Raw genomic sequence first — 25030 nt, forward strand, 5'->3', positions numbered from 1 at the left:
TGGACACGACTTAATGACTGAACAACAACAAGCACAGCCCCTAGGGTCCCCTTAGTATGCATGTTGAGTTTCAGGGGTCTAGGTTTCACGGTCTTGGTGCTATGGCACGGAAGGACAGACACACACACAAACACACCTCCTCTTCTATTATTTGTCATCAGTGTGTATGGCACTTAACAGAGTACAGGGCAAAAATATATGTACATCACTTACGTGCACACACTCCTATTTCGTACCTAGGTCTGTCTCTGCTGTAGTCACAGTACAGGCCCCGGTGGACGTCGCAGATGTCAGCCTCAGTACAGTTCTCACCAAGCTGTTTGGCACACATCTTGCAGCACTCGCAGCCGTCGGTGAGCAGGCTGACTCCCGCCGGGCACAGGGGCACCGTCGTCGGGCACTCGCATGGCCACTTGCAGTACTGTGTCCGCGTGTATGCCTCAGTCACAGAAGAGGTGGCAGGCGGTGGCGTGGTGGTGGTGATGGTGGAGTTCTGGGGAAAGGCCTTGAAAAGATCAATAACAGCATATCAGAAAAAAGCCACTGAGCCAGCGGGAATCCAGCGGCCAGTCCCACAGATCCGTCCAATGTAAACAGTCTTTATGAATCGTTCCAGAAGGATCCCCATCAAAACAAATTATCTGGCTTGAACAGGTGTTTCAGTAATGCCCACTGAAGATAGCCCTGTGGACTTGTGGCATTGCAAGCCCTCCAACGAACCTAGTTGAATCTCTGGGTACACTGCAGTTAGGCCCGCTAAGGACAGTGCCGGCTTCGGGTTGCTGAAGTCTGTTGGACAAGACGCTCTTAACGGGGCCCCTCCCTCAGTGAGTGTACGTTCTCAATGCCATTGTCATCAGCTGCTATTGCTCCTCATCCTCTTTGGCTGCCAGCGAGCAAGTAGGCCATGGCATCTACTGCTCCTCCTCACCACCACTACTGCTGCCCAGGCCTAAGTGAGCAGCAGATAAACAAGCGGGTTGCAATGATGAAGATGAGGAGCAAGTCCAGGGAGGTGTTGCCGGCAGGCCCCTGCTAGGGTGTGGGCCCTTGGCAGGTGCCCAACCACGCCTACCCTAGATGCTGGCTCTGAGTAATGAGAACTGATGTTCATACTGCAGACTTTCTGGGTAGGGATGGGTGAGCCTTAATCTATTTTTTTCTAGATTAGTTGTCGCCTGGTTTTGAAACATATCTATTGGACATTCAAAGGACGAGTTTGGACTCCATTTCCCATGATTCACAGATCTCCTGGGCACAGGTGCAGCAGCAGCCAAGCATTCAGCTCATGAATGGAGCCTTCTCCACCATGCCTTGTGCTATTCTGTCAGGGATCCCCTTATGATCTGGGCCCCCTGAGCAACTCCTTAAGGATCTCTTGCCTCCTTAAGAGTCCCACCTTCTTTCTTTTACCTCTCCTTTCCTAATAACATGGGGTTTAGGCTGCAGGAGTGGGATGTGCTGTATACATGCTGGCTCCCTGCAGATAATCAACTGACTGTGCCTAGGTTGGGGGGCAGGACTTGCTATCAAAAACCTACTCCTCCCTCCCCTCACTCTCTCTCTCTCTCTCTCTCTCTCTCTCTCACACACACACACACACACACACACGGGTGTTCCCTCAGAGCTCTTAGGATGCAGTCCTATGCATGTTCAGCCAGAAAAAAGGCCTACAAGTCCCAGCATTCTGCAGCCAGCCATGCTGTTGTAGGACTTTTTTCTGTCTAAACAGGCATAGGATTGTGCAGTTAGTCACGGGCACACAGTAACGATATCGCCACCACACACCAGGGCCTGGAAGCTGGAAAAAATACATGGCATGACTGGGATCTTCCCCACTGGTCTCCCAGGGGTAGCCAAGGAGAACTCCATTCATGACCTGAATGCTGCTAGATATGTGCCTAGGCCAGGAGAGAGTCATGGGAAATGGAGTCCCTATGTCATTCAAAAAGTGCTTCTGACAGAGGAGCGAGGAATATCCAGATGTGCTGGAATGCAATTCATGGTGCAGTCCTTTCATTTGTTTTTGCATAATCCATTTGTTTTGCATATTCCTGTCACCTGGTGATGCATCATCTTGGATGCTCAAGGGAGGGGGAGGGGGGGAATGCCACGATCGCTTGTTATTAGATAAATCGTTCTAACACCATGTTTCTCAGTTCACTGGTCTGTTCTCAGGGGAGCAGTCCAAGGCCTGACCTATTCTTATTCTTGTGAGAAGATTACTCCTGCCCTGGGTTTGGTGGACTCCGGAAAGGAACAGCATCTTGCACCTGCCGGGGCCCGCAATGCAATGCCCTTTCTGTGCACTAGGGAAGGGTGCTCAGTGACAATCACAGGATTAAGACTAGCCTGGCATTCTTGCAGGCAATCTCTAAACAAATCCATTGGTTTAGTGGTGTGCCTTGCATGCGAGCTCTGGTTTTATTCTGTCTCCTGATGTACACTGTTAGCTTGGGTGCGCTTCCCCTTTGCTTCCCCCCACCCCCTTAAAAGATTCATTAGTTATAATGCCAAAATTACCATCTGTGCTTCAATTTCAAGCCAGGAGCAAAGTTCATCATTTTTGCTTTCAGACAGAATATAAAGGAAGTTTCAATCTCATTGCTTGGGAGGCCAAAGTTCCCAGTGCCAGGGCAATAGAATCTGTTCATTCCCTTTGTTGATGGCATTTAAAACTAATTGACTGTAGTTTCAGGGTTCTCTCAAAGCTTTTCATTCAGTCCTTTGAAAACCACAAGTGAAGCCCAGGTCATGTAGAAGACTGCTGTGCAATTCTTCTTTTCCATTCCTTTTGATCATCCAATAATACTTTTAGTTAGTAGTTCCTCCTTCTTTCACTTAAACAAAACCAAAGTATTCTACCCTTCCTCCAAGGAGCTCAGGTGATCTCTGGATAGACTACAACCACGTACAACAACACTGTGTGGTGGGCTAGAACTAGGGACGTATGGATTTTGTAAAATACGTTCTGTCTGTGTTTCACAGGTTGTCAGGCACCTTTCATTCCGCAGTCTGCCCATCCTGCGTTCCTGAATTTGTGCAAATTCACGCATGCAAAAATGTGCAAATTTCCCAAAGATGTGCATTTTCATGCCTTTCCCTATAGGGAAATGCACAGTTTGGGCTGGTTTTTTTTTAATTCTTTGCATATTTTTCAATGATAAAATTTGCACAAAAACAGGAAAAATGATTACAAAAATGGTCTGCAAGTCAGAGGAATCCACGTGACAGGGGAAAAGCTGGTCTGCTGCAGAATCTGCTGGTCGGATTCATCAAAATCCGAACTCATCTGGTTCCATTGTGGATTTCTCCAGCATCTGTAGCTAGAACACAAGACAATGTCACGCCCAAGGCAATGGCGTTCTCAGTAGATTTGTGAGAATCTGGAAGCAGGTCTCCCTGGTCCAACATGTTCTTCCTTTTTACCTCCATTCTCAGACCATATGCCACCAATACTCTGAGTTACATACAAGATACCACTGACTTCCTGGGGAAATTACAATCCATTGACAATCTTCCAGAAGATTTAGCTACCACAGATGTTGAGGCCTTTTATACCAAATCCCCCAGAAAGATGGACTACACGCCATCAGGTATATCATCAGTGATGGTGCTACAGAATATCTACCCACCAACCCCTACCACTTTGTGTTTACCCACAATTACTTCAGCTTTGGGGAGTGCATATATCTATGGTCACTCGCATGGCCCCACAGTATGCCACCATCTCCATGGCTGACTTAGAACAATGCTTTCTCAGCATTGTCCCCAAGAGCCCATTCGCTACCTGAGATCCATTATGACATCTTTATTATCTGGACTCATGAACAGGAGGCCCTGACAAAGTTCCACCAGGGCATCACTACCTTTCACCTTACCATCAATGTGAGCCCATACCAGTCCACACAACAGGTTCACTTTTTGGACACCACTGTGCAACTACATAATGGACATATAAGCCCCACTTTATATTGACTGAAACCTATTCTTACATGTTTCCAGCTGCCCTCCCAGAATGCACCACAAATTCTATTGTCTACAGCCAAGCTGTACAATCTAACCAAATCTGTTCAGACTCATTGGAAAGAGACTCACAATTCAAGGATTCAAATCAGGAATTCCTTAGAATACAATACTCACCCAACAAAGTAAAACAGCAACAACACAGATCAACAAGACCAGACCAGGAACAACCTACCAGAGGACATACCCAGGAGATAAAACAAAAGAACACCACTTGTGGTCACCAACAGTTCTCAGCTAAAGCCATTCACATGTATCATCAATGACATACAGCCCATCCTGGAAAATGACATTTCTCTCCCTCTTGCCTTGGGCGGTAGGCCTGTACTTGCTTACAGACAGCCCCCCAACCTAAAACACCTACTTACTTGCAACACCAGAACATGTAACAGAGATATAGACCCTGTAGCAGATCCAGGTGCCAATTATGTTCCCATGTCCACTCTGGCAACACTGATACAGGGCATAATAATGAAATTCACAATAGCAGGGTTCATATACCTGCTCATCTTCCAATCTGATTGTCAGGGTTCCCCTTATGTCCTGGACCCCCTGAGCAACTCCTTAAGGATCTCTTGCCTCCTTAAGAGTCCCACCTCCCTTCTTTTACCTTCCCTTTTCCAATTACGTGGGGTTTAGATGTGGAGTGATCAACACTCTAGACATGGGGTTTAACCACAACAGTTTACTGGTAAATTAAAGCACACAAATCACAACTAAAGGAATTTACATGATAGAGCTGAGTGATACAAAAGGCATTAAGAGAAAATAGAAGTTGCAAACCGTACGTTCCTTTACCCTAGCTGTACTTATTCTCCAGCTTGCTTCTTCCTGCTCCTTCGTCAGGCTCTGGTCTCCCTGCCTCTGCTCTTACCACCGTGGTCTTTCTGACTCTTTTCTTTTATACCTTCCTTCCCCCCAAACAGAAAGTACAACTTCAAACCTGAAGAAATTAAACTTAACTGAGGAAATGAGACTGAAACTTAACCAGCTCAATGAAACTACTCTTCTCAGGGATACCTCCTCCCAACAAAAATCTCCAGGCCTCTAAGCATGACCTTTTTTCCCTTTGCCTCTGTAGGCCTCAAACCCCATCATTTGCCAGCCATGGCCTATCGCAATTTACATGGGACAAACAGGCCAGTCTCTACACAAAATAATAAATTGACACAAAATCTGGTATCAGAAATGGCAGAAATGACTGGGTCAGGTGAGGGGGGGGGACACTTCAGCCTCCCCAGTCACTCTGTCCCAGGCCTTAAGGTTACCATTCTTGAACAAAGGGTCTTTAAAGACAGATTTCGACTCAAAACAGCTGAGCTACAATTCATCAAGCGGATCAGCTCTATGTCCTGTGGCTTGAATAGGGACAAAGGCATTTTTTGTTTTGTTTTAGCACACTTCAAGTGCAATCCTGTGCATGTTTAGACAGAAAAAAGTCCTACAATTCCCAGCATTCCCCAGCCAGCCATGCCAAGGTGCCAGAAGACTCTGTTGTTTTCCTTTTAAAAATCCCCACTCTTTTTGTAAGACCAGTTTTGTATATATGGTTTTCCCAGTAGTAATGTATGGCTGTGAGAGCTGGACTATAAGGAAGGCTGAGCGCCGAAGAATTGATGCTTTTGAACTGTGGTGCTGGAGAAGACTCTTACGAGTCCCCTGGACTGCAAGGAGGTCAGATCAGTCAATTCTAAAGGAAATCAACCCTGAGTGCTCATTGGAAGGACAGATCCTGAAGCTGAAGCTCCAATATTTTGGCCACCTAATGCGAAGAGAAAACTCCCTGGAAAAGACCCTGATGCTGGGAAAGACTGAACGCAAAAGGAGAAGGGAACGACAGAGGATGAGATGGCTAGATAGCATCACCGATGCAATGAATATGAACTTGAGCACACTCCGGGAGCAGGACAGGAAGGCCTGGCGTGCTATGGTCCATGGGGTCACGAAGAGTCGGACACGACTGAACAACAACAACAAATAACTAACACTGCCAGTATGCTCCGTTCCAGTTTTTCCTTCTTGTGTTATTATTTGTGAGACAGACAAACAATAGGGTATTTACACATGATGGTTAAAAAACTTTTCTTTTCTTTTTTGCTTCGTTCAGCTCATACTGAGAACGCAAAACCTACATTGGAAAGAATGCTCATTTGCATTACAAATGACCTCTCTTCCGCTTTCCCTTCTGCATTCATGATTTTGCTCTTTTTACGTTCTTATAATACTAGAACCTGGGGTCATCCCATGAAGCTTAATGGTGGGATTACTATTCTATTTCCTCTGCTGATAGGCCAGCTGCCTTTGCCCCCCACCCCCGCCCCCTCAACTGTCACCTAGTAGCAGCCATTCCATCAAGCTACCTAAACTGTTTCCATCCAGCTGGTCACTATAGCAACTATTACTTTAAGAACTTGTGCCTGAGTTTGCTTTTTTCCTCCCCCCCCCCATTTTCTTGTGTATCGTGTTTCTTAGATTGCCTGTCTTATTTTGTGAGTTGCACTGGGAGCATTAGAAGCTAAAGAACAGGGTAAAACAATTGAAATAAATTATCCTGTAGAAAGTAATAAAATAATAAACCCATGCTTGCAGCAGGCTCGTCTATCAATATCTTTCCCTTTTCTCATGGCTCCATCTAGTGGTGAAAATGAATGAATGAATGAATGAATGAATGAATGCCCAAGCAACAATTTCCATTTCAGCTTATAGATGGCATTGCATGGATGATCAAAATCACAGCATAATTAATAGCAGAACATGAAAGGAAAGGTTCCTCCTGTGCAAGCAGCGGGTCATTACTGACCCCTAGAGGGATGCTGCTTGCGCTGGCGTTTTCATGGCAGACTATAGCGTGGTGGTTTGCCATTGCCTTCCCCCGTCGTGACTACCTTTCCCCCACAAGCTGGGTGCTCATTTTACTGACCTTGGAAGGATGGAGGGCTGAGTCGACCTGAGCCAGCTACCCGAGACCCGGCTTCCTCTGGGATCGAACTCAGGTCGTGGGGAGAGTTTTGGTTGCAATACTGCCGCCTACCACTCTGCGCCATACATGACCACCGCAGAAAGCATCAGTAACCAAACCCCAAAGAAGCCTATAACAACTAAGCTAAAACTAGAAGTATGCTTTGCTGGATTGCATGAGAAGTGAGACACTGACAAACATGTATATGCGGAGAACAGGAATGCCACACAAAGAAATAGTAACACTGCATTGACTGGATCATCAGCTCTCAAACATTCTGCCTCTAGCAAATATTTTACAGATGCCTTGTCTTCTGGGGAGACTGTATATACTGTGTGTGTGCGTGTGTGTGTGTGTGTGTGTGCGCGTGCACGCATGAGTGCATGCAATGAATCCTATGAGGAAAGGTTACAGCCTTTAGAAAAAAGACGATCAAGGTTTATGCATAACAGAGATGCATTAAATTATGAATGGTGCAGAAAAAGTGGATAGGGGGAACACTCTCTCTCTCTCTCTCTCTCTCTCTCACACACACACACACACACACACACAAGGCTATCAATGGCTACTCGTCTGGATGGCTATATACTACGTCCAGTATCAGAAGTAGTATGCCTATGTACACCAGGTGCTGGGAACATGAGTGGGAAGCTGCTACCGTGCTCACATCATGCTTGTGGGTTTCCCATAGGCGACTGGTTGGTCATGTTGGAAAACAGGAAGTTGTGTTGCTACTACAGTTGGACTAGACAGACTTTTGGTCTGAGCAAGCACAGCTCTTCATATGCTCTTACCTTAAACCTGCCCCTTGGAGAGGATTCTAGAACATATTCCCAGGCCCAGCCAGGACACTAGCCAGGTCTCATACGCCTCCCCATCACCCTGCATGAACTGAGCGTAGTATCCAATGTTCACCCTACTTAGAGTAGACCCATTGAAATGACTAACCTAAGTCCCATTCATTTCAGTGGGTCTGATCTAAGTAGGACTAACATTAGATACTACCGTGAGAGTGTGCCCTAAAACACATGGTGGTACAGTTAGGTAACTAGCTAGTTGAACTAGCTTCAAGCCCTAGAAAGAGAAGGTGTGGACACGATTATCCACACTCTGGTAAGACGAGCAAAGGGCTGGATGCGCCCAATCTCGACTGCTCTCAGAAGCTAAGCAGGGTCAGCCCTGGTTAGTACTTGGATGGGAGACTGCCTGGGAATCAGGCTTCCTGCACTGAGCCAGGGGTTGGACTCAGTGGACTTGTAGGCCCCTTCCAACCCTATGATTCTATGAAGACTGCTGTAATGTGCAATCAAAGGCTGCTTTGAACATGCACCAGAAACTTCATTTGCTACAAACATGCATGTCAGGCTCCCGGTTGACTCAAGCCCAGGGGAGACCTCTTTGGAGGAGGAGGATTTGGATTCTTCAGCAAACCTCACTTCCAGTCCCACAGAGGCCATGGGACAACCTGAGGAATCCTGCTGCAGGGATGCCTCACCTGAAGACCCAAAGAACACTTTGACCCCAGCCCTGCTATGGTTCCTGACTCTCCTTCCTCATTCCACAGTTCTCCAGAGCACCAGCGGAAACGGACCAGGTAGGATGCTCACAGCTATTGTTGGAGCACCCACATGCCTGTCAAAAGACCCTTTTGCCCAGGGTTTGCTCACCAGGAAGTGTCTACTCATTAGGAGGAAGACTTAGCTGTAGCCAATGAAGAAGAAGAACCTGCTGCAAATCAGGATTGCAGCTTGAGACCAATAGGCATATGGTCAAGGAACACCAAATTACTTTGAATGAGTTCAGATCTCCAGGGCCAGATGAACTGCATCCTAGAGTAATAAAGGAACTGGCAGAAGAACTCTCAGAACTGCTGTCTATTATCTTTGAGAAATCATGGAGGACGGGGGAAGTGTCAGATGACTGGAGGAGGGCTAATGTTGTCCCTATCTTCAAAAGGGGGAACCTGGGAACTACAGACCAGTCTGACATCAATCCCTGGGAAAATTCTGGAGCAGACGATAAAGCAATCCATCTGGAAGCACCTTGAAAACAATGCAGTGATTAGTCGAAGCCAACATGGATTTGTCAAGAACAAATCCTGCCAAATGAATCTGAACTCATTTTTGGATCAAGTAACCTCCCTTGTGGACCGTGGGAATGCTGTGGACATCATATACAGTACCTTGATTTCAGCAAAGCTTTCGACAAAGTGCCCCATGATATCCTGATGAGCAAATTAGCTCAAAGTGGGCTAGACGAAACAACTCTCAGGTGGATCCACAGTTGGCTACAGAATCGGACTCAAAGAGTGCTTATCAATGGGACCTTCTCAAGCTGGGGAGAGGTAACGAGCGGGGCACCGCAGGGCTCAGTCCTGGGCCCAGTGCTCTTCAACATTTTTATTAATGACTTGGAGGAGGTGGTGCAGGGAATGCTGATCAAATTTGCAGATGACACAACATTGAACAGGATAGCTAATACCCTGGAAGACAGAAACAAAATTCAAAGTGATCTTGATAGACTGGCGCACCGGGCAGAAAACAAGAGAATGAAATTTAATAGGGATAAATGCCAAGTTCTGCACCTAGGAAAAAGAAGCCAAATGCACAGTTACAAGATGGGGGATACGTGGCTCAACAACACTACAAGCAAGAAGGATCTTGGAATTGTTGTCGATCACAAGCTGAATATGAGCCAACAATGGGATATGGTTGCAAACAAAGCAAATGCCATTTTGGGCTGCGTTAATAGAAGCATAGCTTCCAAATCATGTGAAGTACGAGTTCCCCTCTACTCAGCACTGGTTAGGCCTCATCTGGAGTACTGTGTCCAGTTCTGGGCACCACACTTTAAGAAGGATGCAGATAAAATGGAGAGGGTTCAGAGGAGGGCAAGAAAGATGATCAGGGGACTGGAAACAAAGGCCTATGAAGACAAACTGAAAGAACTGGGCATGTTTAGCCTCGAGAAGAGAAGACTGAGGGGAGATAGGATAGCGTTCTTCAAGTACTTGAAAGGTTGTCACAGAGAAGAAGGCCAGGATCTCTTCTCGATCATGCCAGAGTGCAGGACATGGAATAATGGGCTCAAGTGGCAGGAAGCCAGATTCTGGCTGAACATCAGGAAAAATATCCTGACTGTTAGAGCAATATGCCAATGGAACCAATTACTTCGGGAGGTGGTGGGCTCTCCCACACTGGAGGCGTTCAAGACGAGGCTGGACAGCCATCTGTCAGGATGCTTTGACTTGGATTGCTGCATTGAGCAGGGGGTTGGACTCGATGGTCTTATAGGCCCCTTCCAACCCTACCATTCTATGATTCTAGGGACAGCAAGTATATAAGCCCTCAGTCTCCTCCTAGGCCTTTGCTGGGTTAACAACTCATACTGAGCTCTCTGGTCCAGCTATGGGCTCAGGACCAAACACCCAAACCACCACCTTGAACTAGGCCCAGAAACTAACAGACAGCCAACATAAACGATACAGAATAGGTGTAACGTGATCCAAACATTTAACTCCCACGAGTGTTCTAGCTGCCGCATTCTGTACCAGTTGTACTTTCTAAATAATCTTCAAGGGCAGTCTCATGTTGAGAGCATTACAGTAATCTAACCTGGATATAACCGAAGCATGTGGCACTGTGACTAGGTGAGCTTTCTCTAGAAATTTAGCATGCAGGTAGGGTGGCTTCCCAGATCCAGCTGCTGCTGTCAGATCAGCCTGCAGTTGGAGGAATGGGCAGGTGGGAGGGCCAAAAAAGGTGTAATTGTCAGCACCGATGGACCATGGTAGGATGCTTGGTTCCTGGTAGCTGCCAGAAACTGTCAGATGCTGATGCTGGGCTTACCAGTACAGATGGATGAGACACAAAGGTGTCTCTGGATAACTACTACAGGGCTGGTGGTCCGTTTTTCCTCATTCTGTAAGCGGAAGAGAATGTAAATGTATATCATATTATTAAAAAATGCTAAAGCAAAATGAAAAACTTGATGCAATTTATGGATTGTCCTATAGGGAAATATGGACAGATTAGACAGAGCTGTTCTTTTTAATTGAGATGAACTATTGAGTTCCAGTTGCATCATGTGGTGATGATGTCTGTGGGAAATCTGTGGAGAAATCTTTTTTGAGTTATGGATTCCCACATATATCTAATTAAAATGAGAAATGAAGGACCGTATGCATTCCTCTTGGCCAAAATGCTGATTAGATTGGCATCAGCTGTTGAAGCCGCAACATTCTTGCACATTTTCCCAGAAGAGTCACCAAACATTTTTCTTCCTTCTTCTATTTGGTCAGGCAGAAAGAATTCAGTGTTGCAAGGGGGGAGTGGGGGAGACAGTGTGTGCAGTTGCTGCGCCCTTTTGGAGCTTCTTCACCAGCAGTGTTTGATATAAGATGTGGTGTCTACTGTCTTATGGAAGCAAGGGTATTGTTTAGTGCTCTCCACTTCCCCAGACAGTAGGACATACCAGGGCAGCTTTCTGGTTTGGGTTTTGTTTTTATATTCCCCCAGGACAGACAGTATTTTAGAGATCTGTAGCATTCTTGGAATGACAGTTCATTTAGAGTTGCATAGGTTGAGCAAGTGGGAAGCAAGTACGCACATGGGTAGCCCATTCAGCCAAATGCATCTGTCGAGCATCACAAGATGCTAAACAGCCATCCAGAAACCTAACAATGTTCCCCAGCCAAATCTCAGAACTTTTATCTTTCTCCAGACAAACATCAAAACCTGCACAAATTGGGGTTCATCACATGGACCTTTTATCCTGCTATTGAGATGGCTCTCTCTTGGACGTTAATGGGCTCTTTATGTGTCACTGTTACCATCCAAGGCGCCTCCCGCAATTTCCCCCAGCCTATCTCGTGTTTTCCCCAAACGCAAAAAAATGGGAAAATTTTCCCCAGCCCACAGAACAGGAGCGCCATAACCTCCGCATGAAATTCTCCAGTAGCGGAAGAAATCGTTGTGTCTGCCTGCTGTGGGCAATTGTTTTCAGTTGTTGGGGCTGTGATCAAGGTGACGAAGGCACTGAGGATGGGAGTGGGGTTTCACAGAAGGAGACCTGAGCAGATTTGACAGGTGCGTGGGCAAGAATCGCCTGCTGATTGTGACTCCTGCCTCCGCATTTCTCAATTGGAGGGAGAAGAGGGTAAAAGTAAAATGCCTCACAGCAATGAAGGGAGACACATCTGATCCCCCACCCCACCAAGCTCAGAAGCAACATCCTCTGTTCTTTCAGAGCACCCTATTAAGTTCAGTGGGGCTTACTCCCAAATAAGTGTGCTGAGGGTTGCAGACTTATGGAGTGATCTTATGTCTACTCAGAAGTAAGCCCCATTGAGTTCAATGGGGCTTACTCCCACATAAGTGTGCCAAGGGTTGCAGACTTACAGCACAATCTTACATTTTATGTCTACTCAGAAGTAAGTCAGAAGTTTCCTGGGGGCTGCAGGAAAACAGTAGAGCAGAAGTTAAGCTATGAAAACAAGGCTCTCCCCCCTCCTTTGCACACATGCCAGGGAGGGAGGGAGGGGGGCGCTCCCTCAGTTCAAATCACATGGCTGCCATGTAAAGAAGCTCTCCTAATCCCACAAAGAAACTGAAAGCAGGAAGCTCTGGAAAGGATGTGTTTTTTTGCGGGTTTTTTGCTTAATGTAGAGACACCCATTGTCCTTCTCAGCAACTGTCCTCTAGGGATTCTCTTCAACTGTCTTGCACCGAAGAGAGATTATTAGATTAAAAATTGGACTGCTGGCTGTGACATTCCTACTAGTGAGAATACCTTTTCAATAAGGTCTTTCCCAGAGCAGGCAGCACCTTCCACCACACACAGTAATGCTGCCACCAGGATCTTTACCTCAGGTCCAACACCTTTACTTTGTGAGATGTGAGGACATACTGGCTTTATTCTGACCTTTATTATTCTCTTTATTAAGTTACCCTTTTTTAGCCATGAGCCGTAGGCATAGGATTTTATAAAACATAGAAATAGTTATTATTTACAGCATTAAGATGTTAAACAGTAAATAAGTAAAAGCTTCTATATATATCCTCTCTCACACACACACACAGGCACACACTTAATTACCACTTTAATCCTATACAGACAAATCCTAGGGCGTGTTTCCACCAGCAATTTACTCCGAGCCATCTGCATGTTGGGGTCGTTAGGGATACATGATGCCGTGGCCATTCAGCAGGCATCCCAGAGCATATCAAGGAAAAACTGGATCTCCCGAGCCTGCTTAAAGTCCGTTTCTTTTCCTCAAGTTGGGTTCTCCTCGGGAAAGTTGCTGTGTGCCCCAACGCCTGCATTGACCTCAGGTATGCTAGCTCTTCCCAGGGGTGTGCCTTTCACTGTGACACTGGTCAAGGCATGTTTCCTCCCATTGTGCTGAATGAGGCTTGCCCTCTGAATGCCCACAGAACGTACAGAGATCCCCCTCAACTGACATGGCATAGCGCAATCTCGAGGCTCTGATTCTCCTTTGTTTGGTTTATTGATTTAGGAAGAAACTACCTCGACCCTTTATTATAAAGATCCTGTGTGTTAAAATGGGGCTGGTTTCTGTCTTTGTGTTTACTGCTCTCTTTCCCAGCACAAGGAAAGAAGAAATGCGGGGAGAGGCGGGGAAGCCTCTCTTATTGGTTGAGCAGCCCCTGCCAGTCAGATGATGTTCACTCCAACCCCCACCCCTACCAGGACGTATGTTCCATGAAGCAATTTTTACTGGTGCAGAGAACCTGCTCATGGAGCCCTGCATGGACCAAAGTGCAGCAAAGCTGGCTCCTTCTTTAAAAATCCAGTACTCCTCCATTAGCTTCTCCTTCCATTGTCGTGGAAACAGGGCCTAGTCACCATCTATCTCTTCCCAATCTCTCTTCAATATCTATCTCTTCACAAGCCCTATCCAAACTCTTCCGTATCTGTTCCCTATCCAAACCCTACCTAAACCCCACAAGCACAGCTTCCTGCTTATATATCACACACCATTTTACCCCCACTCACTTGGGCAATCATCTCTCATATGCAAATATATCATGCCTCCTGTCACTCATCCTACTCCCACTCTAGATCTGCTTACCAGAAACATAGTCATAACATTAATACACACATATAACCACAGATTCGTGTGTGTGTGAGTGTGACATCACAGTGGCCTATTAAAGAAACCCCATAGAGTGGTTTATACAACCCTCCCCACACTCTGAAAGGACACATAAAGGTTGTTGCTGTTGGATAATAGGAACAACTCTGCATGCTTCCAGATACTAGGGGGCAATAGAGGATGTTCTGTAGCGTGATCAGTTCCTATTTCCTGCTCCCTCCCTTTCCTCTTCCTTCTTCCGCCTCCTTCTCCCTGCCTCTGCAGCAAGGCACACCATGCAGCTCTCTCCCGAGAGGAAGCAAGTAACCATATCTCATGCCTTCCCTCACTTACACTCTCATGCACCCTGCTTTAGGGGGTCCTTGTAGTTAAACAGATACACCAGATGATGATGTGTATAAAAGCACTAATAAAGTAAGTTGATTTGGACTTCTTCTAAACTAGCTCTAGCTTGTGTTTATTGCCTCCAATATTAAATGCTGTGTTGCCACATTTGCTTTATAAAAAGCAACTCTGTTGTAAGTCACACCAGACTTTCCAATAGTTGCAGTGCTGTTTGGGCTGATGGACATCAGGGAAATCCTTCTTTGTCCACAGATTTAGACAGGATCGTAAAGGTCTCTCCATGTGTGCTAATGAACATACGTAGAGCTCCTCCACATGAAGAGTGACCCTGATTGTGACAAAATCCCTCCTCACACACAGGGGTGGGCTCTTTGCTTGTTGTAACTCAGGCGTGCAGAACCTCCGGTCTGCGGGCCCAAACTAATGTGGCCCTCTGGAGTTCACCAGAAAACTATGCCACCTTCCCCTGCCCTGCCTTTCCCCTGACCTCTGATTGTTTGGTGTTGTCCCATCTTTTAAAAGCTTGCAGTGCTACTGTAACAAGTTGCTCTGCATTCCCATAGCCCATCTGAGACTGTGTCCCTCCAGAACACTTGCCCTTATTTAGACCCTTGAGATTTCCTTAAAAAAAAATAAAAATGTTGGCATAGACGCACACACGCTAGAGCATGAGTTCTCCAGGCATCAGCCTTCTTCACTTGCTGTCTAGACGATCAATATCTGACTAGAAGTTTTCATGCAAACTTAAAATTGGAAACTGATGCAGAAACAGGATGGAAAGAACTTAATATTGGGAAAATGAGAAACAGAGACCTGGTTCACACAACACTGTGAGTTACTTCACCTGTGGGGGCTCCCGCCATTTTGTATATGCAAGCCAGAGTGGGGTGGGGGGGTGCGCTCCAGCTTGCCATGGGGGGTGAACCCAGTAAGGGTGAGTTGTTGGTTAACAAAACACCCACAACCCATGGGCTGTTTTAGGGTTGAGGGTGGATTGTTAACCATGCCAACAACCCACCCTCACCAGATTTGCATGACATGACAAATCATGGCGTGTCCATTTGCAAAAAGGTGGCTGGTGTGCATCCCGGAGACCTGTGGGTGAATTAACCCATGGTGGCTTGTCATAAGCAGTGTGGTGTAGTGGTGAGAGTGTTGGACTGGGAGCCAAGAGATCTAGGTTCTAGTCCCCACTCAGCCATGGAAGCTCACTGGGTGACTTTGGGCCAGTCACAGACTCTCAGCCCAATCTACCTCACAGGGTTGTTGTAGTGAGGATAAAATGGAGAGGAGGAAGATAATGTAAGCTTCCTTGTGTTCCTTGCAAGAGGAAAAAAGATGGAATATAAATGCAATAAATAAATACATAAATAAATAACAAACAGGCCCAGAGTGTTATTTATTTATTTTATCTGTACCCCACCTTTCTACCAAAAAATGGCACTCAAGGGGGCTTACATAAATAATTAAAATCGATTAAAACAATAAAATGATTCAGTAAAATACAATTAAAATGTAACCATTGCAGAAAAAATAATATCATTAAAAACAGCACCCAACCCAACAGACCCACTTACAGGCCAAAGGCTTTCTTAAATAAAGCAGTCTCTGCCTATTGGCAGAAGGTCAGCATAAAGAAGGAGCAATCCTAGCCTCTCTTCGGAGGGAGTTCCACAGCTGGGAGTGGCCACTAAAAAGGCCCTCTCTAGGGTCTAGCAAACGTGCCTCTGAAGGCGGCAGTCTTGAAAGAAGGGCCTCTCTAGGAGATCTTAAGAATTGGGCAGGCTTGTATGGGAGAAGACGGTCTTTCAGATAGCCCGGTTCCAAGCCGTATCGGGCTTTAAAAGTTGTAACTAGCACTTTGAATTCTGCCCAGAAACAGACCAGTAGCCAGTGAAGCTGTTGTAACGAGGGAACTGAACTTGATAGATTTGTTTATAGGTAATATTTATTGGTAATAACTAACACCTTAAGAAAAAAGACAAGGGGTTGGATCTAGAAGAGATCCAGAAGAGTATATCCCCTAAAATCAATGGGACAAGTTAGTCATGACTAATATCAGTCCCATTGCTTTCAATGTGTCTACTCTAAGCATGACTAGGTCTGGATTCAACCCAAGGAAAATATAAGGATTGTGACATAATTTGGAAAACGTGATTTCAGGGACAAATATCAGGCTTAAATCTCTCCCCTGTCAAAATGAATGAACAAAAGCCATTAATTTTGGCTGGATCTCACCCAGTATGAATTCACAGTGAAAAATAGTTGAAAACCACAGAGTTTGAGAGTTGTTCTCCTCTTTGGCTGATCTGTTTTTAGTTAAGCTATTTTGGTGGAACACATACAGCTGTATCAACAAGAAAGTCGATCTTGAAATCAAACATTTTTGCAATGGTCCTTTTCCTCACCTTGTAAGAACATAATGAATCAGAACTGAACAGCGATACCTAACCTACCACTGGAAATTCGGCAACAAGACTGTCTTTGCTAAGGTTGCACTTGATGGGCTATCGAAAAGGGTTCAGAACTGGCTTTTAGATTCCCCTCATTAGCTCTGGACCCTTGTGATCTCAAAAGAAACAGTGGGAAGAATCTTGGAACAGTTTCATAGCACGGAGGGGCAAATAGGTTTCATTTCAGATCAGTTCGTATTGCCAATGTAAACATTGCAGCGTACATTCAGCCACTCTCCCAAATTCTCTCCTGTATCAATAGCATTCATAAGCGACACAAAAAGAAGACATGATCAAACGTGTCTGCTCGTCTCCAGTGGTATCGTGGAACCACAGTTCACAGGGACTCGGCACCAGCACTTTTTTTTTATTAGCAGGGATGCTGTCATCATCTATTCCCCCACCTGCCCAGACTTCCCTGGTCCCTCTGAGCTTAGGTACAATCCTCACAGTAGCTGAGGGGAACATGGATTTTCCCAGTAACAATATATTATTTCCTGTTGCAATGCCAAGTATTTTGGGGTGGCTTGGGTTTGAATGTGCAATTCAAACCCATTTGCTTTATGAATGTCCTGCCTGCTCCTGGTGGAGATGAAAACTGCTAGAACTGGTCTGATGTTACAGACCATCACAGCTGCCTGCATTTTTGGCCTCTTCTTGGAGGCATGGCTATGAGCTCCTGCACTTCAGAATTTACTGCTGCACCACAGTTAATGTTGCTTATGAAAATGTCCCTAAGGGTGCAATCCTATGCATGTTTAGACAGAAAAAAAGTCCTACAACTTCCAGCGTTCCCCAGGAAGCATGGCTGGCTGGGGAATGCTGGGAGTTGTAGGACTTCTTTTTGTCTAAACATGCATTGGATTGCATCAAAAAAGACTCAGATGAGGCTCTGGGCACCACGTCAGAGAAGTTGGAAGAGCTGGCTTGGTATGTTTAACCTGGAGAACAGAAGGTTAAGGAGAGACACAACAGCTGTCTTCAGATATCTGAAGGGCTGTCATGCAGAAGACAAAGCAGACCTGTTCCCTGCACAAAAGCTAGGAAACTACCCAAAGATTGGCAGTTGGGGGAAAGTGGGTGGGGCTAGGGAAAAGGGGTAGGGCCTTCTGAGGAACCCTGGGGGGCTGGATTTAGACCCTAGGTAAGCCAAATTTGGCCTGTGAGCCTGAGGTTCAACACCCTTGCTCTGCAGCATCCCTGACAGAAGACTGTCAAGCCACTCCTAAATACCTCCAGAGAAGGAGAACGTGTTGACCACTAGCATGTGCAGCAAAACACTGGGACAGAACCATCTCTTTGAAATGCTACTTTGGGCTGTGCAGGGCATTTTAATATGGGGAAAATTCATTCATGCCACCCTTTGCCTACAGTTTCAGTGTATGATCACCTGTTTATGTAGACCACACCTAAGCGGAGGGAGGAAAAGCGAGGGCAGGGTGGGTGGAAAGAAAGGTAGACCACACTGTCAAGCTGTCTTATATTTTAAGAACTGAGAGCTGAACAATGCTTCAAAAACTTTCAAGCTTGGATCCTGTTTCTGCGTGTAACAGAGGAATTACAATAATATAGAAACCACCCAAAAGGAATTAACAGATGTCAAATTTCGGCAGGGTGGGGGATAGAAGCAGATTTAACATTTGGCTAGTTCTCAACACATTGGAATGAAAATAAAACCACCAAACGCTAATAGGAAGAAAGGCATGCCATACCACAATATTAATTAATACAAGTTAGGGAAAGGTTGTTATTGTTGGGAATTATTCAAACGAGGGCAGCACTGAAATTTTTGTGAGTGAACATTTCCAGCTCACAGAAAGGAGGCTCTGAGAGTCTTTAGGGCTATTCCAAAGCACCACCAAACCTCCAGTTTTTGTATCCTGTTCATTGGGTTGAATCCAGACTTCGTCATATTTAGGGTAGGTCCATTGAAATCAATAGGATTTAAGTTAGTCATGGCTAAAATCATGATTTAATCCAATTCTCCCTGACCGTTAGCCATGAAGATTGGGGCTGATGGAAGTTGTAGTCCAACAACATCTGGAGGGCCACAGGTTCCCTGGCCCTGACCCAGCTAATCAGGATTCATGTAACCTGGGTCGGTAATGTTATAACACCACAGAGCCAGATATGACTGTAACCTGGGTCGGTAATGTTATAACACCACAGAGCCAGATATGACTATGTCACAAAGTCAAATCAGAGTGATGGCAATTCTTCCTACCCTTAGTCTGAATAGGCAAGCATTGTCACTCCTGTTCATACCCCCCACCCCAAAAAACTAAGGACTGCTTTACATGAAAGCAAAAGTACCACAACTTTACCGACAATTCTGCTTCAAGATACCTTGTGGGATTGCGATGAGCTCCTTTCCATGTGGCCTTTCTTTCTTTCCTTCTTTCTTTCTTGGCAAGTTTTATATGTTTCATTATAAAACCACTAGATGCTGCAATAAAGTCCCATTTCATCAGTACACCATAGATTTACTGCGGTTCATAATGGGAGGAAGGAAAATGCCAGACTGTTGCCATCATGAAAAAAAGCACTGATAAAGACTGCAAAGAGCAAGAGGTGCCCTAGAGGATAACAATATCGTGTACAGGACCTGCAAATTTCTGTGAGTGACCAATCATGAGCACACGATATTGGCCTCATGTAGAAATGGTCTAAGAGCCTGCAAGAGGACAGTAGCAATTTGCTTTGGAAAAGGGCCTGGTATATAGGATACAAACATTAGCATCAAGATTTGTATTTTTAAAATGTGTGTGTATTTTGTTGCAAAAGGTACACTCAAACCACACTCAAAAAGGGGTAGAGACTTGTACTTTATCACTCCCTCTAACAGCAAACTCGGGTGGTGAGTGCCAACAGGAAGGGACTCAAAAATAAAAAGGAGCGACTGAGGAACAAGAGGGAGGTGTGAGCATGTTTGCAGTCCCACAAAATATCTTTTAAAAACAGAGTATTAACTTGGCTGGGAAAGAAAACTGGAGAGCAGGGGTGGGGATGTAATACCCTGCTTGACTTCACTATGGTATCCTGGAGGAGAGCATAGCTGCCTGGCTCACACTCTGCAAAGAATCACTCCTATTAGGGTGTAGAGTTACACATGCTGGGCTCCACTGAAATCTTTAACTGTGCATCACTGCAATGGATTTATGGACAGATACTTGCTGTCATCTCAAGGGCATCCCTTCTAAGTTGTGGCCAGTTCATTGCATCCCCTTAACCTAACTGCAGATGATACATTATGCTTACATCAGGCAAATGATTAATTTAAAATAAATACATAGAACAGAACTAGTTTTGCTGTGACCTGTTCACCCTAGAACTAAGCATATCATGTTAACTTGCACGGGGAATGTGGTTGAAAAATGATAAATTAGAATGAGCTGTCTATAACCTAACATTTGAACATATGCTCATTTCATTTTGCCACTTCTGTTTGTACAGATGTACAAAGCCACTTTGAGAAGCCAACCATTTGAGAAGTAGGCTTAGGGTACAATCCTATGCATATTTAGACAGAAAAAAAGTCTTACAATTCCCAGCATTCCCCGCCAGCATGGCTGGCTGGGGAATGCTGGGAATTGTAGGACTTTTGCTCTCTAAACATACATAGAATTGTGCCCTTAGGTACTGTTCTTGTTTAAGCGAAAAGAGAAAGGTGAGGACCGTTACTGAGGTTCATCAATCGCTGAATTTAAGTGGGAAAACATTTTTTGATTTAACTTCAATATTTCTATTTATTGATAATATAACATCTAAACATAAGGGGGCAGTATTGAGACAAGAATGAGGCCAAAGATTCAGTGTTAGAATAAAGGGATGTGGCGGTGGGGACCAGACATTTTTGGTGGGGAATGCAGTTGTTTTGTTTTTAAAATCCAATATAGCCATTTCCTTGATTCACATGTGAGAAAATGACAGGATGTGCTGGTGGTACTCTGTACCGAATATCTTCTGTGCAGCTCATTGTCTGCTCTTTATAACATCTTGCCTGGCAAAGAGATCTGGAGATCTCAAAAGCTTGCACATTTTTTTGTGATCTGTGAGTTGCCCTAATAAAAGTATTAGGGCAACTCAAAGCAATAAAAAGTAAAAAAAAAAAAAGCTATATCAATTCTGGAATTTTTCTTATGGCCAGCATAGCTGCCTTTATTTTTTGTATGACTTGGACAATACTGAATTTCGCTGTTCAACAGTGGAGACCTACATTCAAAGAAGAAGATTTTACACCATGTGAACCTGGGACTTTATTCTCTGAGTGTTCATCCCCTCCAGCTACTAGGTAAAACCATCCCATTTGGCTTATATCGACCCTGTTTGCACAAGCACTGCAGCCTAGTATGGCTTATTTAAGGGACGCTGGATTGCGGAGTTTGCTGGGCAACTTTTGAATATTTAAGCTGCAACCATGGCTTGTCATGATGTCTGAACCAGGCGGGGGTGGGTCGTTGGCATGGTTAACAAACCACCCCCAACCTTACAACAGCCCATGGTTTCTGGGTGGTTTGTTAACCACGCCAGCAACCCACCCTTGCCAGGGTCAGGCATCACAACAAGTTGTGATTGTGGCTTGAATATTCAAAATGGACGCCCACGTGTGCTGCAGCCCACCCTGACTTAAATAAGCCAGGGTGCGTTGCTTGATCATGTGAACTGGCCCATTATATTGTGTTTTGGTACTGCTGGAAGCTACCTCATGTACTCTGGTAGAAAAGTGGGGTAGAAATGGATGGATGGATGGATGGATGGATGGATATTCTCTTGAATTAGGTGACTGGACGCAAAGATGGTCAGGGCTCCTGTGCCTTTGTTACAGTTATTTTCAAACTGTGTGCCGTGAGAAATACTAGAATGTGTGCCATAAGAAAAAGAAACCCATCAAATGCTCCTGGAAACCACTGCAATCCTATTTACACTTCCCTGGGAGTAAGCCCCAGTGAACACAGAGGGGGTTACTTCTGAGTAAATACCAGTGGTAAATTTGGAGTGCAGGCACTCATCATGACAGTACCCATAGCCACGCCACTGAGGAGAGCCCAAAAATGCAAGAAGCTGCCTTTGAACCATAGCAACGAGCCTGTTTTAGCCATTTTATCTCCACCTGGAGCAGGACGTTGATAAAGCAAATGGGTCTTAATTGCCCATTCCAGACCAACCCACCCCAAAATACTTTGAATTACAACAGGGAACAATATATTGTTGCCTGGAAAATCCATTTTCCAGGACTTACCAGCAACCCTCTTTGGCTGAAGCCCTGGCATGGGTGGAATCATCACTCTCTGGCCTCTCCCTGTCAGACTGGTGCTGACCAAGGTATTAGGGTGATCACACACGGAGGAGGGCAGGGCTTCCGTAGCTTGGCAGAAGAGGGAATCTGGGCATGAGCCATGCAAGGAGGAGAAAAAATGCCCCAGCCAATATTCCCTCTTCAGCACAACCATCGGTATTAAGAGTATAGAAGCCCTGTGCTTCATCTGCATCTGGTCACCCCCTCGTGACCGGAACTCTTAATACAGGAACTCTTAACTGCAAGGTCTGACTTGAGAATACATCTATTTCCCCAACAGATTTGCCTTCCAGCATCATTTTTATATTTAATGAAGAGCCTTCCCAAAACCTGGCACCCTCGTTGGACTACATCTCCATTATCCCCAGCCAGCATGGCCAATGGTCAGAAATGCTGGGTGCTGTAGTCTAGAATATCTGGAGGGCACCCGGTTGGGGAAGGTTGCTTAATGTGCTGTATTAGATAGGAAACTTGGACACAGATCATGGAGATCTGGGTTCAAATGCCCACTCAGCCACGTAGCCCAAGCCATTGTCTCTCATCCTAAATCTACCTCACAGGGTTGTTGTGAGTATAAATGGGATAATCCCCATATATGCCACCCTTTGGGGAAAAGGGCAGGATATAATTCTGATGATTATTTTAAATAATAAACAACAGTTGACACTTAGGATATTTCAACAGGACTTTTTATTTTGTAGAGCATCACAAAATAAAAAAAGATCATCAGGCTGGTTTGATGTCCACAAGGCATTGTCATATGCTTTAGTAAAAATTTAAATTTAAAAAATGACATATTTTTACTGAACTCCCTTTCACTCACTGGGATGTCTGGAGTATTTTTTGTTGTTGTTGAAATTGTTTCGTCTGCTAGTTCACTGAGGTCCTGCAGGCAAAGCACACGTTATCCAGAGATGCATTGTTGCAAGACCCAGCATGCTGTGGTCGGTTGAGTAAATCATTTCTAGAAGATAGTAAAAATACTGTGTAACTAACAGTAGCGTGTAGGCCTTAGCCGAGCTGAATTCTGGAGTTGATTCCCCTTACTATGTTAGTAGAACATGTCTGCCATTTGGTTTTTATTTTTTATGACAGTTCTAGTCAGTGTGTGTGTGTGTGTGAGAGAGAGAGAGAGAGAGAGAGAGAGACAGGGACAGAGAGAGAGAGAGAGAGAGAGAGAGAGAGAGAGAGAGATTTTATGCTGAAAACCACTTTGGATGTTTCTTTTAATAGGGAAGCAGGGTATACGTATTTTAAAAGAAACACGTATTAGAAGGTGGGTTTTTTTTTTTAATGCTAGCATAACACCTCATCTGCAATGGGATTCTTTGTGCACAGACAGTGCCAGCATCTATGATAGCAGCTCTGTCCGTTGCATATTGTACAAATCAAGCAATTTGCAAACTATGCATAGTTCATCCTCAGCAGAGGAGTTTGGGTCTTTCTCTGGCATGGAGCTTGGATTAATTATTTGGGCCAAACGAGATGCAACCTGATATATGCAATTAACAATAGCTGAGATGGCTTTTTAAAAAAGTAAATAGTAGGTGCAGGAGGATGAATTTGGATTGGGACCCTGGGGAAAGGGAGCTTTAACTCTTTGCCCACCACTGCATGCCTGATCTGGATAAAATGAGGGGGAGGTTTAACATTCCACTGCTGCTTGAGTTCCAATCTGGATCAGGTCCCTCACACCTTAAATTTGCTTTAAGGAACACCTCTCCTGCCTGTTCCGTCTTCATGCAGCTGCCCTCCTGAAGGCTCCAGATAGGCTACACAGTAGGGATGTCAGAGAATTCTGCCACAAATCTCAGGGAGGCCGAATGCCAGCGCATTCGGCCCCCCGAAATCGGTGGCAGAACGGTCTGCCACCCCCCTGCCCCCCCGGGACAGGACTTACCTTGGGCGGATCTTCCTGGCGGCGGTGGCTGCGGCGGCGGTGCGGCGGCGGTGCGGTGGCTGCGGCAGCCAGTCTTCCAACCAGCTGCCACCGCCGCCATTTCCAGTTAAACAAAAACAAAAACAAAAAAAACGTGATAGGCTACGTAAAGATTTACGTAGCCTATCACAGCTAGATTTTTAAAAAACACTGTGATAGGCTACGTGAATGTTTACATAGCCTATCACTGCTGATTTAAAAGAAAAGAAAAATGTGCGTACGCAAACGGCGGCACCCATGGGCGCCGCCATTTGCGTTCCTTATTTTGGCACGTCTTAGTCTACGTAAACATTTACGTAGACTAAGATGGCGAAAATAAGAGGAACGCAAATAGCGTAGCATCTACACTATTTGTGTTCCCCTTATTTTCGCCATCTTAGTCTACGTAAATGTTTACGTAGACTAAGACGTGCCAAAATAAGGAACGCAAATGGCGGTGCCCATGGACGCCGCCATTTGCGTACGCGTGTTGTTGTTGTTTTCCTTTTAAATCAGTCGTGATAGGCTACATAAACATTTATGTAGCCTATCACGGCTGACTGCAGGGATGCAAATGGTGGCGGCTACGGCCGCCACCATTTGCGTCCCTGCTAGCCAGCGGCCGGATGTCCGGCCGCTGGCGGAGCCGGCCGGCGGCTCCGCAGAATCCCTGCGGCGCAGAGCCGGCCGGCCAGAATTTGGGGGGGGAGGGACAGAGCGTCTCCTCCCCTGGTCAGAATTTTGGGGGGAGAGATGGAGCGCCTCCCCCCCAGCCAGAATTTCGGGGGGAGGGACAGAGCACCTCCCCACCACCACGAATGTCACCCCTCGAAAAGGTAAGTGACTTTCGTACATCTCTACGTAGGGATGTCGGAGAATTTCTCCACGAATCTCTGGGAGGCCTAATGCCAACGCA

At 45.5% G+C, this 25030-nt stretch overlaps 1 protein-coding gene across 2 annotated transcripts in view; it reads right to left on the reverse strand.

Moving 5' to 3' along the window:
- CCN4 (cellular communication network factor 4) overlaps nt 1–25030 on the reverse strand; it is a 42281-nt gene that overhangs the window by 8802 nt on the left and 8449 nt on the right. Inside the window, exon 2 of one of the 2 annotated variants that reach the window (XM_084848748.1) lies at nt 214–505. In XM_084848748.1, coding sequence (XP_084704874.1) covers nt 214–505 — 292 coding nt within the window. The remainder of the gene's footprint in view (nt 1–213; nt 506–25030) is intronic. The other variant, XM_084848747.1, reaches the window with a different exon arrangement.

Source organism: Heloderma suspectum, chromosome 4 (assembly GCF_057233095.1).
Source record: "Heloderma suspectum isolate Gila_16-S chromosome 4, 16-S_ref, whole genome shotgun sequence".
Taxonomy (NCBI): domain Eukaryota; kingdom Metazoa; phylum Chordata; class Lepidosauria; order Squamata; family Helodermatidae; genus Heloderma; species Heloderma suspectum.